Source organism: Palaemon carinicauda, unplaced genomic scaffold (genome assembly GCF_036898095.1).
Source record: "Palaemon carinicauda isolate YSFRI2023 unplaced genomic scaffold, ASM3689809v2 scaffold1680, whole genome shotgun sequence".
Lineage (NCBI taxonomy): Eukaryota > Metazoa > Arthropoda > Malacostraca > Decapoda > Palaemonidae > Palaemon > Palaemon carinicauda.
In genome coordinates, this window is record NW_027169237.1 from 1 (window position 1) to 14199 (window position 14199).

The following is a 14199-nucleotide window of genomic DNA, read 5'->3' on the forward strand; positions in this document are numbered from 1 at the left end:
ATATATATATATATATATATATATATATATATATATATATATATGTATATAAATATACATATATATATACATATATATATATATATATATATATATTGGGTGACCAATTTTATTAAAAATTTCCCTAATAGTATAAACTTAGGCCTACCCTGATTTTGAATTTATTTCTAGGCCTCATAGATAGTTTATATGACCCAAATTTTATAAAATGAGTCTATGGAAATTTCAATGAATAAAAAATACCATAAGACAGAAAATAAAAAAATAAGTTATTTTTTTCAATTTTGGAAGTTAGTCAGGGAGTGAAATACTTAAAATACATGAAATATGTATTAGAAATTATATATAAGAATAAATATTTAACAAATAAAAGACGGGCAAATTAGAATATGATTATATATATATAAGAAATCGAAAATAAAATAAATAAGTTATTTTTCTCATTTTTGGAAGTTAGCCAGTGAATGAAATACTTAAAATATATGAAATATATACTAGAAATTATATATAAGAATAATTATCCAATAAATAAAAGAAAGATAGATTAAAATATGATTAGTTATACATAAGAAAGTAAATTAAATAAATGTAACTATTCATATCAGTAGATAGAAGAAAAAATGGTGAGCCGTTACAAGGAATTATCTTCATAATCTAACTAAAGCAATTTCTTCGAAATTTGTAAACAAACTGAAGAGTCAACAAATTTAACAAGAAAGTTGATAATTCATTATCAAGTAAGTTTTTTATCAAATAGTAACGATATTTCATTGTGAAATATGATATATAGCATATTTTATTATTAGAATTATCATGTTAAAGATTATAATATATGGTGTAATGTACTTAGGCCTAAATTAGTCTATATCAGGAGCCATTGTTTACGTATTTTTAATTAGTTATTCTAAATATTATTGAATTGTCAGTTGAACTTTTATATATTTTTATAATATGCTTAATGAAATAGAAAAGATTTTGAATTTACAATTTGAACAATTCTGATTATAATAAAAATCCATATTTTCAAAATTATAGGTATTAGAAATCAAGAAATTCGGGAAAGCCATATTTTTAAATCATAGGTTTTAGAATTGAAATAATATAATTTTTAAATTGCAAGTCGCAATGAAAATACAATATTCTAAAAGGGAATCAAACAATTGATTAACCTAAACTAAGGGTTTCTAACCTCGAGGTAACCAGGAATTGGGTTGTATGTATGATAGCGGCCACCTGTACGTATTATTATGTCTAAGTTACAATACGGCAGTGTAAAGGGGGGTCGCAGGGAGGCGTTATTCCCCGTTAGGTAAGTAGGTAAGGACACGGCTTGTAAGTTAGGTTAGGGGGGAAAGTTTAGGTTAGTTGATGTCCATTTTTAATGAATGTGTGAGGAAATGGCCGCTGATATACAAAGGCTCCCAGGAATTTCTAATTTTATCTGACGTGGGGGCTATGCCCCTTTGCTCCCATATTTAGATGTCCGCAACCTTAGGTTACTCTAAGACAAGTCGCAACGCCGCGATTAATTTTCCGAACTCCAACTCTTACCTAATTAAGATAATCAACTAACTCAAGACTAGCCTATACCTAATCCAAACCTTGGCCTAGGCTAACACTCGTGCACCTCATACGCCTAATTTAACACTCTATGCCTAGGCCTAAATTTTGACTGGCACTCGACATATGAGATGGATGAATCTTCATTTTGTAGTTTGGGTCGAGTGAATGGCCATTCTATTGTTAACTTATTTCCCTTCCTCACCGGGCTGTTTATCCTCTTGGAGCCTTTTGACTTATAGCATTTTGTTTTTTCAACTAGGGTTGTAGATTAGCCAGTAATAATAATAATGATAGTAACAAAGAATCTGAATTTTACCAATTTTTTTTTTTTTTCAGGTAATGTGCTGTGAAGTTTAACGATTTTGGTGTATGTTAAAGGACAATGCAGAGCTTTAGAAAGCTTGTACACTGCAGAACACTACATTCCCTCCAGCTGTCGACTAGAAGCACCATTAGAATTGGCGAATATAACCTGTCGATTACTAGCGACTACCTACATCAACTCCCGAGGACTTTCTTAACAAACGAATCTACAAATTCGTACTTCCATACCACAGCAGTTCCCTTCGATCGTAAAATAGACAAGTCGCGCGTACCGGTCCTCGACGAAAATGACCTTGAGGAAAGCTTCGTTCGGGGAAGTGGTCCGGGAGGGCAGAGCGTCAACCGAACATCTAGTGCGTGTTATCTGAAACATATACCGACAGGTAAAGTACTGTCAGATTTCGTATGCCAGAAGATATTTGTTCTTACGCTAATACAAACCTCCGTCCTTTAGCAGGGTAAGATTCTGGTGAAAGATGGAAATGGCCAGTGAAGAATTGTCAAGGTTTTGCCTAGTATCTACTTGTGGTACAAGTCCTAAAGATATTTGTAATGGAGTAGTCCTTGTATATATATATTTGTATATTTTATAGCATCTTGCTTTTCCAACTAGGGTTGTAGCTTGGCTAGTAATAATAATAATAATAATGATATTACTAGACATTTTGACATCAGTTTTAAACCAACCTCCACGAAAGACATTTTAAAAGGCCATTTAAAAACTTGGGGGGAGATAGAGGGTTATAAACATTGAGTTATATACATTGTTCATCATTTATTCTTAATATGTTTTATGTTCATTTGAGTTATATACATTGTTCATCATTTATTCTTAATATGTTTTATGTTCATTTGAGTTATATACATTGTTCATCATTTATTCTAAATATGTTTTATGTTCATTTGAGTTATATACATTGTTCATCATTTATTCTAAATATGTTTTATGTTCATTTGAGTTATATACATTGTTCATCATTTATTCTTAATATGTTTTATGTTCATTTGAGTTATATACATTGTTCATCATTTATTCTTAATATGTTTTATGTTCATTTGAGTTATATACATTGTTCATCATTTATTCTAAATATGTTTTATGTTCATTTCAGATTGACCGTGGTCATTGTTCAATAATAAAGACATTTGAATAAATGATGAACAATGTATATAACTCAATGTTTATAACCCTTTAATTACTAAGAAGTTTTTGAGCTGCAAATTCTATTATTGAGACACAGTATTACTATTTTTAGTTTATAATATTTTTTTATTGGGTGGAAAGTCGTATGTAGGCGGCCATTCTGCGCTTGTTTGTCGTCGGGGTTCCAAGCAAGAGCATGCACAGAGATAACGAACCGTGTTGTGTGATGGCCATTTTATCTATTCCTACCTTATAACCTCATCCTATTCCCAACTAACACTATCCTTCCCTACCCAGTGCCATGAATCTTTGTTACTAGAGTGCTACTAGAAGACACACGTAAGCTGTGAGATATTGTATATGGCATGATCACGTGTCGTTCCTAATTGGTTAGCCTATGTCATGCGTTATTGCTAGAGTTCTAACTTCTAACTATCAATTGTTCGGTTATGTTATGGTATTAGCAGCTGTCTAGTTTACCTAACTTATGCAAGATCTTATGTAGTCTAGTCTTGTTTGCTATTTATGTCAAGGGTTAAGGCCACCACAATATTTATAGAATGATTTAGTACAGTAATCTCTTGCCATATTGCAATTCATCTATCGCTCCCTCAGTACATTGAGGATCTATAAATATATTACACTGTGTGCGAATCTATATCGCAGGTTTCTGATCCTAAAAATAGTAATTTTTGGCTTATTAAAGCTTAATTATAAAGATAATAAACAAATATGGAAAATTAAAAGGCTAATAGAAAAAAATATACCGTAAATTTCTGTATCCGTTTCAAAGTTTTTCAGCTATCCTGGGGTAGCTTTGAACCCTACACCTGCAATAGATGAGGGATGATTACTCCATTGGAATGATTTGCAAGCTGTCATTTAATAAGGATAATGCTATGAGTAAAAAATTGCTTTATTTAAACATATGCATTAGTTCTAAGCAATTAGTTGCATACACACATAGGAACTTGCTACCCTTGTCGGGTGATATGTCCCCAGCAGGTTGGATAGATTCTTATATTCTATTCCTTCACATTCAGTTTGAATTTTTGGTTGTTGTTATAGAACTTTCTCTGATCATTCTGTCACCCGCCTCTATTTTTCTGCTGATTTGACGTAGAAAATTGATTCCTAAGGATGTTTATTGTCCGAATTATATTGCATCGTTGTAGACTTATCGTATTTGGTGCCAAGTATTTACTCACTGGTCTAGGTTTGTATACATTAAGATGTATTTTTCTAGATCTGGCCAGCATTTGCCTGTACAGCTTATCTTCTGTTTTCCTTACACAATACTTCATAACTATTACACTTATTCCAAAAGGTCCCATTGAAGGAATTAGCACCTAAGCTGAGTTAAGGCATTTCATGTTTTGCATTGAAGAGTTACCAAAGCTATCACTGTTTATGTTCTGCCATCTTGATATTTCAAAAGGAAACAACATTTCAACTCTAGTGAATATGAAATGACTACTGAACTGAGGTGGAGCATCAAATTCAGAGGTTATCAAATATCAAATTTATTTATTAGACCAGTTAAGAACAGACACTGTAGAGTCGTGTATAGATATTCTGCATTATAATAAGATAAAGGTTTATTGAGGCACTGATAAATTGATCATATTGACATGCAATTTGAAGTTTTTTAAGAATTTAAACCTTTACAAATCACATGGATTTTATGAAATTACCTAGAATCAAAAACTGTATCATGAAGAGTCTGATCGTGCAATTACATGCAGTGAGAAAATAATTTCCTATTTTATTTCAATACTGTAGTAAAAAATAAAGTACACGGCCCTTTTGATACTTGAACAATGATAATTGAGAGTAAAACAACCAGTTTGAATATGCCTTTCTAGTAGATTACTTTAGCTATCTGTTATCTTACGTTCCAAGAAAGCATTTTACTGATACAGTAATTACCTAAATGCATTTTCCTAATCTTGGATTTCCAATCTTTGTGAGATCTTTCAAGCTGTAGACCTAATGATCATCAGCCATTTTTTTTTATCCAGAACTAATACTGGAATTTTAATCCCTGCAAAAATGGCATTCTTTCATTTGTTTTAAGACTGGCAAATATAATAAAGTCTCGTGTTATGATAAAACAGTCTTTGTCCCTTTCTTCTTGTAGGAGTTCCAACATTTTTAGGCTTGTAATCCAAGACTCAGAGTAAAGCAAGAATTTTCTTTTTCTACTCGACGTGATGACCAAGTTTTACTAAGAAAATATTTTCCATGCAGAGACAGTTTTATTCAGTGCCCATCCTGACAGAATAATGTCAGATTTTTCTTCCTTCTAAGTTTTTTTCCCATGATTTTTGTATGATACAATGATGTTTAAAAGGGTGCTAAAAAAGTGTTTGAAGTAGAGTACATTTATGCAGTGTTAAGGTAATGTTTAAACTTCCCTTTTAGGTGACGAATACTGCCGAGATGTTATAGAAAGTAATACCAACGATAGGTCTGTTTTTTCAAGGATTTTCTTCTCAATAAATCTAGATGTTGCTGGTACCACAATAACTCATTGAAGGAGCCTCGTGTAGACATCTCTCAATGTTATATTCAATTAGATTAAGTAATAAAGATGATTTAACTTTACCCATGCACCATTCAGATATACTTTGGGATTTGATGAGCATAATCACAGCTTTCTAAATCAGCTTATTATTATTATTATAATTATTATTATTATTATTACTAGTTAAGCTACAACCCTAGCTAGAAAAGCAGGATGCCATAAGCCCAACAGGGAAAAATAGCACTAATCCAAGACAGTGTTAGATCATGTTACAGAGGCTATGGCACTACCCAAGACTTGACTAAGGACACCGAGTCCTAAATTGGGTTAGGGGATAGTGAGGGTATGAAGTTTACTTTTGCCAATACAAATAGATATTCGCCATAAAAATTGCTAAGTTTTTATATTTTCTGTTATGATGAATTAATGAGCAACTTTATTCCGACCAGTAGATTATTCTAATAAATGGAAAAAAATTAAAAGATTTAGATCCAGAGACTAAAACCTCTTAAATGGCAAGGCACTTGATTCAGTCGTGCATATAGACTCGTACCAACCTAGATTTTTAGCGGCTGATTTTCTTTCCATTTCATTGTTGGTGAGGAAAAGATATTACTTCTACTATATGTTAAAAGTTAGATTAAAATACAGTCATTAATGAGTGAAAGAATACAGTATTATATTTATTAAATTAACTGAATATTTTATCAGATAAAAAAGAAAAGCAATGTTCAATCATGATCAAAATGGAAAATACCCAATACTGTATATGAGTTTCTGATGACTGGGCAACATCAGCCATATCGCGATGACTGTTTGGTACCCTTGACAGTGAGACATTTGTTGACAGAATGCCCTACTTATAGTACCTCAAGAAATAGATATTTGTAGAAGGCTCAAAGTGAGGATGGCAGGTTCATCCTTGCCAAGATTCTGGGTCATGATGTGTCGTACCATGCTAGCAGTATTTTTAAGATTGATTACAGAAGCAGGTCTTCTGAAAGCTATTTACCTTTTATAAGGACATCTTTACTTTAATTGTTTTAAATTGAATTTGTTCCGTAACTGAAGTACAAACCACACTATTTACATGGGGTAATTACTTCGGCGTAGCTGAATGACGAGCCATAAGAATTTTAATGAGGGTTTACTACCCCACCGCTAGTTAGCCAGGGTGAGGGAGGGGTAGCTTGCTACCCCCCCCCCCCCCTCACACACACACTAGTGAGTGCTTCATTTTACCTTTGGCTTGGATGGCGAGCGGACGTGTGTGCTCCCATCCTCGCTTGACAGCCATTAATGCTTTTTTGTCTTTTTCTTTCTTTTTCTTATACTTGATATATATAAACATTCTTGGTGTTTATATTTATTTTTGTGTATAGAATATAGTAAGTTTTTCTTTTCAGTGCTTGTGCGGTGTGTGTAGTGTACGACAACGAAGAGTGAAACCACGGCGCTAGGCCACCTCCGTTTCACTTCATGGTGCGCGGCCCTTCTACTTCTAGGCCACCACGATTGCTCTTCATGGAGGGCGGTCTCTCTCGAGGTCGTTCACCTCTTACTACTACTACGTACTACTACTCGGAAGCTTCTTTCCCGTTGCGGGCTGAGTTGCTATTCCGTTTTATTTGTCTCAATTACTTTTATGAAATCTAATCGTGTTTTCAACTGGTCAGCTTCTGGGAACACTTCCCTTCGGGGGTCTGTGTTTCTTACTTTGGGAACATTCAGTCAGTTACATAATTATAGTTGTTATAATTCTGTTTTTGTTAAAGTTCTCTGCCCTCCCCTTTCTCCCGTGAGTGTCAGTGGGGGAGGAGGGCGCATACCTAACTTTTGTTCTTATGTTTTACTTTTCCTCGGGGTTACTCTTCGGAGTTCCACCCGGGGGAATTTCTGTTAAATAATTATTTACATTTATTTACCCAGTTAACTATGCAGTTTCTTCGTTTGACTGAAGTGTGCCAACGAAGCAGAGCTGTCCTGTTTATCCCCGGGGAGTCTGCTGTCGCTGCCGTCTCTTTAGGACATCGTCATGGGCGTTATCCCTTCTCTTAGAAGTTCTCCCGTGACAACTGTCAGCTCTTCAGTCCATCCTAGAACGATAGGAGGTTCGCCTCCAAGGGTAGTTAGTTAACTTCCCTTCTTACCTTTTTCCTGGTCCTTAGGCGGTTATGCTCTTGGGGCTGAGCGACCGCCCTTGTAACCTTGCTCAAGGGGCTGGGCAGTTGCAAGTCCGGACCCTGGAACTTCAAGCGACTATGCTCTTGGGGCTGAGCGGTCGCTTCTGTAGCTATGTTCAAGGGGCTGAACAGCTGCAGGATCTGTCTTGTGACTCTCGTTCGCGAGGGAGGCCACTCATAAGGACTCCTCTTCGGAGGATGGCTCGTTACAGCTTGCTGACCCCACGGCCCTTAGGGGCGCCATTACCAGTGTCTCGGGTTTCCTGGTCCTTAAGCGGTTATGCTCTTAGTGCTGAGCGACCTCTCTTGTAACTATGCTCAAGGGGCTGAGCAGTTGCAATGCCGGCCCATGGAACTTGATGTGACTATGCTCTTGGGGCTGAGCAGTCGCTTCTGTAGCTTTGCTCAAGGGCCTGAGCAGCTACAAGTCAGTTTTGTGACCTCTCTTGTTCACGATGGAGGCCACTCTTAAGGGCTCCTCTTGGGAGGATTGCTCCTTAGGTCTCTTCTACGAAGTGTCACCTCTCTCGTTCACGAGAGAGGACACTCATAGAGACTCCTCTCCGGAGGATTGTTCCTGATAAGGTCAGCTTGCTGATCCAACGGCCCTTAGGGACACCGTCACCAGTCTCTACTACGAAGTGTTTACCTCTCTCGTTTGCGAGAGAGGCCACTCATAGAGACTCCTCTTCGGAGGATTGTTCCTGATTAGATCAGCTTGCTGTTCAGTCACTAACACTTCAGTGTTTAGTGACAGGGAAACTTCGTTTTCTCGTTACGCTGACCCTTCGGGGTCTCGTAACTATAGTTACGCAGAACCCTTGGGCTCTCGTAACTTTAGTCACTCCTACACTTCGGTGTTTAGGGACAGGGAAACTTTGGTTTCTCGTTACGCTGACCCTGCGGGGTCTCGTAACATTAGTTACGCAGAACCCTGGGGCTCTCGTAACTTTAGTCACTCCTACACTTCGGTGTTTAGTGACAGGGAAACTTCGGTTTCTCGTTGCGCTGACCCTTCGGGGTCTCGCAAATCAGGCTATATTAGGCCTTTTGGTCTCTCGTTCCCTTAGTCAAGACCTGCTGTCCTGCCGTCTCCGTTCCTGGCTGCTGACTAGCTGTGGGCGCCCACGACTAAACCTGCCATTGCGCGCAAGGGACTTGAGCGCAAACTACGCCTCTAATCCTTCAGCTACAGGTTTAACCTGCGCCCCCTCATGCTGCTGCTATTCCAGTCTTAGCGCCTCAGCCCTCACCTGCACGCGTGCGCACACCTGTTCCTGTTACGCGCCAGGGTTCCTCTGCGCCCCCACACTGTGCGCCAGCGCCCACCAGCAGTTCCTGATTTAGCGCACCAGTGCTCTCCTGCGCAGTACTTCCAGTGTTGATCGTCGGCTCTGTGCTGAAACAGACCTGCCTTGATCTTCTTCAGGGGATGCTCTCCCTTTAGGGACACATCCCAGTTCCTGTTCGACCTGTTAGCTGATCCTTCAACCTAGAGCACAAGCGCACGCGTGCATTTACGCACTCGCACGCGCGCTAGCGCCGACGATTTACCCCCAGGCCCAGATCCCAAAGCACTCTGACAAGATGCCTTCTAACAACGGTGGGACAGCACCAACGTGTGCGCTTTTTTCCCTGTTCTGTCTGATGAGGAGGGTGCTCAACAAGACGAGAATATCGGTCAATCGCTCGATGACCCTTTATAGCTATGCTATGGCATCTCGCGGAATGGTTTCCGGACCTTCCGCAACTCCTAACGGAACTTCCGGGAGAACCCCCTCTGCGACACAAGCAAACAACCACATGCCAACAGCTCCCTCAAAGCCGTAGCTTCGCTTCGACTTACCGCCTGGAAGACTATCCAGCATCCCCTCACTAAGAGAGGATTGTCGCAACAAGTTGCGAACGGGATGTCTGGACACCTGCGCAGGTCATCCACAGGGGCCTACCAGGCAAAGTGGCAAGTGTTTTTGTGGTTGGAATCGTGAAGGAGTATCTCTTCACTTAATACCACTGTTCCAGCAAGAGCGAAGTTCTTCGTTTTTGCGGAAAGAATGCGCCTTTCAGTCTCGGCAATGAAAGGCTATCGCTCAGCCTTAAGGCTCAAAGGAGCGGACATTCCTTCCTCACTGGAACTTTCCCTACTCATACGAAGATACGATCTTACCTGCCCTCAGTCAGAAGGGAAACCTCCTCCAGAGCAATTGGTTCGAAATCTTAGGGCCCTTAGGAGGCCTCCCTACGAACCATGTCGCCAGGCTTCAATCGACACCTAGCTCGAAAGGCGGTGTTTCCTGCTAGCTTTGGTCTCGGCCAAGCGAGTCAGTAAACTTCATGGTCTCTCGTATGACATCGCCCATGCAGGGGGATGAGGGGAGGTAACGTTCGTAATCGTCTCTGAGTTTGTGGCTAAGACACAGAATCCGAGAGTGCCGGATCCCTGATTCGACTCTCCCTGGATTTCGAGTCTTTGTTCTGTAACAGATGACCCAGACCATCTCCTACTGTGTCCAGTAAGGAGTCTGAGGTTATATCTCAAAGAACGGCTGCTTTCGTCCCCAAGTGTAAGCTTTGTTTGTGAGCACTGGGAGAACAAGAGGAAGGTCACCAAGAATACCAATCTCCGTATGGATTCATAGGGTGATCCATCTGAATCCTGACCCTCCTTCGTCATGTCGCCTTAGAGCGCATGATGTAAGGGGCGCAGCAACGTCCCTGACCTTCAAGAAGAACTTCTCAGTGACGCAGGTTCTACAAACAGGGGTGGAAGCGTCAGATGACCTCCACAGCCCACTACCTGCAAGACGTGACACACAGGAGGCTCGATACGTTCTCTATCGGCCCTATGATGGATACACAATAGCTGGTCTAACCTCAGGCTCCTTAATGGACAGGTAGCAGAGGGTTGAGGGCATTGTTACCCGGTCTTAGTCTGCGTGAATGAAAAGATTTGTCTGGCTGTTATTCTTTTCTTCATCCGCTCCTTCCTTGGAGAAAGCAGCATCCTGGGTTCTTTGCATAGCTGACCTCAAACCACTGCAGGTAAACCATGCTTCCTTGTGTTCCTAGTATTAAGAGTAATACTGTCATGTCCCCATACCCTGACGAGGTGGTATTGGGAGAGTCCTAGCCTAGAATTCCACCTGAAGAACTCTAGGACGAGTCACGCTCTTCACCTTCACACACAGCTTATGTAGGCCGCAGCAGTTTCTCAGCAATGCTAGCAAGGTGCAGGGACTCCTTATTCCTTGAGTACTTACACACTCAAATATTGAGTCCCCGGGCGAAGCCAAAAGCCAATATGGCAGGGACTTACCACCCTTCCTAAGGGATGAGTCACCCCATGTAAATAGCGTGGTTTGTATTTCAGTTACGGAACAAATGACAAATTCGTAGATAATTTGTATTTTTCCTAACTATACAAACCTTAGCTATTTACACATATTTGCCCGCCAGCCCTGTCCCCCGGGATAAGTCCTACCTCTAAGCAAAGTGAAGCACTCACTAGTGTGTGGGGGGGGGGGGGTAAGTAAGCCCCCCCGCTAACTAGCGGTGGGGTAGTAAACCCTCGTTAAAATTCTTATGGCTCGTCATTCAGCTATGCCGAAGTAATTACCCCATGTAAATAGCTAAGGTTTGTATAGTTAGGAAAAACACAAATTATTTACGAATTTGTCATTTCCTTTTATTCTTAATTTATGATAAATGATATGGGCATCAATGACCATAGATGTCAGATTGCCAGAAACTATAAATCAATCAATCAAATCATTCATTTTATGACTATTTGATTTACAGTTTTAATATTGCTCATAATATAGGCTTATTAAAGTGAACCAGGAGGCCTTGTTAAAGTCATTATTAGCCGACTTTAGATAGAAAAGCAATTTCAATAGACCTGATTGCACGTTTTAATATAAGAGATAATTTAAGCACAAAACTAGAAGCTGATAGAATTTGAATCAAAATGGGGTACGGAGGGGTGTTGCCAGAGAGCCCTGTTATCACTGTCCTCACTTCGTTGAAGTTGTTGCCTACCAACCTTTCGGATAGAATTTTCTCAAGCTTTTTCTCTAGTGTTTGAGTGAAGTGTTGTGTAATATGTAGCATCAAATCTTAAGATGTTTGACAAGCCAGGCAAGAAATGCCCTGTGGCTGGTACTTGTCTTAGTCTTCCCCTAATCTGCAATCCTTTTTATGTTGTTTGCAGGGACCATTTTTGTTTTGCTGGCATCCCCCTGCCTTGAGCATCATACTGTACATAGGTCAACTTTCCACAGTTGTACAAGTTTCTGAAGAAGGTCACACCAATGTTTTGTTTTTATTGGTTGAGCTTTCTTTCCCATTGTCACTGAGGGAGCTTTCCATTTTATTCCTTTTTTCTCCTAGGACGTGCCTTACTGGCAATCAAGATCCCCTTAAGCCCATTGTTAGGTATAAAAGTCCTTAGCAACCTTACTGGAATGAAAGTGAGGACCAACCTAGTGTCAAAGTGATCTGCTGTTTATCTAAATGATTTCATAATGAAGTATAATAATTCAGTAAGAATTATATCTACTTGAAAGTCACCTAAAGTATTATGTTATAAGCAAGGAAAAGTAAATAGTATTGATAATTTATTTCCACACTCACTTCACCTATTCTGACAGTTGGAAAGTGCAGCCCTAAGTACCGTACCAATGAGCGTAACAATATGAGAACTTTGCTTGGATATAAATGTAAAAATATATTCTCACTGTATTCAGGATTATTTTTATAGAATATCTAGTGTAGTGAACAGCTGTGTAGTCGAGATAAACTCTTCATAATTATATTTATAGAATATCTAGTGTAGTGAACAGCCATGCAGCCGAGATAAACTTTTGAACATTTAGAATTGCACGTAAAAGAAAACAAATAAAATGTGACTGTTGACAAATATTTTTATAATTAACTTGTAGTAAAACAAGGCTAAAAAACTGAGGAAATGTATAGGTTGCTAGCTAACGTGTTTAGAACGGTGTGAAGGATTTGGACTGTAGAATCTTGAACACAATTTACAAGTTACAGTAATCATTTATGTCCTTCGACCGAAAGACAGGAATTCTGTGCTGTCATCAGATGTCGCCTTGTTGAGCAAGAAAACAGGATTTTTTTTAGTTTGTGGTGTATTCTTATTATCATTACTAACTAAGCTACAACCCTAGTTGGAAAAGCATGACACTACAAACCCAAGGACTCCAACAGGGGAAAAATAGCCTAGTGAGGAAAGGAAATAAGGAAATACACTTAATTCTAATAGTCAGACCTCCATCATGAGGCTCAATACTAAACAATATTCTAGAAGTTTTATTCCAGCTATGACTAGGTTGTGGAATGATCTTTCTAATTGGGTATTTGAATCGGTAGAACTTCAAAAGATCAAACTTTCGGCAAATGTTTTTTATGTTGAACAGGCAGACATGTCTCTTTTTATAGTTTATATTTTAAAGATCTTTTAATGTTGTCACTGTTCTTAAAATATTTTATGTTAATTGTTTATTACTTTTTATATAGTTTATTTTCTTATTTCCTTTCCTCACTGGGCAATTTTTCCTTGTTGGAGCCCTTGAGCTCATAGCATCCTGCTTTTCCAAATAGGGTTGTAGCTTAGATAATAATAATTATAATGATAAACTATAAGAGAAGCATCATGCTTTTCCAAATAAGGTTGTAGCTTAGCTAATAATTATAATAGACTACAAGAGAAGTAGTGAAAAAAGTGCCGATATAAGTCAAGCTTCATACAGAAAGCAATATGAACATCAAGCGATTACAGAAATAAATGTAATAATTAAAATATCAATTCTTATGATTTTCTCCTCTTAGGTTTCGTCGTCAAGAACCACGAAACGCGAAGTCTTCAAAGGAACCGGGAAAAGGCCAGACAGCTGATGATAGAAAAACTGGATCAACATTACAACGGAGACATGAGCGTAGCAGCCCAGATGAAGAGACTTAAAGATGAGAAAGCAAATAAGGCTGATCAGAAATCTAAAAAGAAACAACTTTTGAAGCAGATGTGGAGAGAACGTGAAGGTATTGATTGAAAACTTCCGTTGGAAAAGCGGTGATTTCAGTGTTGTTATTTTGTTTTAATAGTATATTATATTGTAGCAATGTCTTACCAATGTTTTATTTATATTACAATTTTTGTGCATCTTTTTTATTCGTTCAATAAACGGTATGATGTTTTACGGGAAAATAAGTTTCTATAGTTTTTATGAACTTTTAAATTGCATAGTTTAATGAATATAAATCACAGATTAAAAAAATTAAGTTTACATCAGGGAGCAACTATAGTCCATTTCTTTTAGCGATGCATATTTGCACCGACTCGCAGCGGTGCCCTTTTAGCTCGGAAAAGTTTCCTGGTCGCTGATTGGTTAGAATTATCTTGTCCAACCAATCAGCGATCAGGAAACTTTTCCGAGCTCAAA

The 14199-nt window shown here is 38.5% G+C and overlaps 1 protein-coding gene across 1 annotated transcript; it reads left to right on the top strand.

Annotated features, from left to right (window-relative positions):
* The first annotated feature begins 646 nt into the window (after positions 1 to 646).
* On the top strand, positions 647 to 13886 carry LOC137635760 (mitochondrial translation release factor in rescue). Its single transcript, XM_068368213.1, has 3 exons — positions 647 to 737; positions 1900 to 2270; positions 13589 to 13886. Exons 2-3 carry the CDS (start codon positions 1946 to 1948, stop codon positions 13807 to 13809), a joined length of 546 nt encoding a protein of 181 aa, XP_068224314.1. The 5' UTR covers positions 647 to 737; positions 1900 to 1945; the 3' UTR covers positions 13810 to 13886.
* The last annotated feature ends 313 nt before the right edge of the window (positions 13887 to 14199 follow it).

What these genes read in the sequence shown, in the direction of transcription:
- LOC137635760 (XM_068368213.1), top strand. Translation starts at nt 1,946, where the DNA reads ATGCAGAGCTTTAGAAAGCTTGTACACTGCAGAACACTACATTCCCTC. An exon ending in TCTGAAACATATACCGACAG is followed by an intron (nt 2,271 to 13,588) that starts GTAAAGTACTGT and finishes TTCTCCTCTTAG; the next exon opens with GTTTCGTCGTCAAGAACCAC.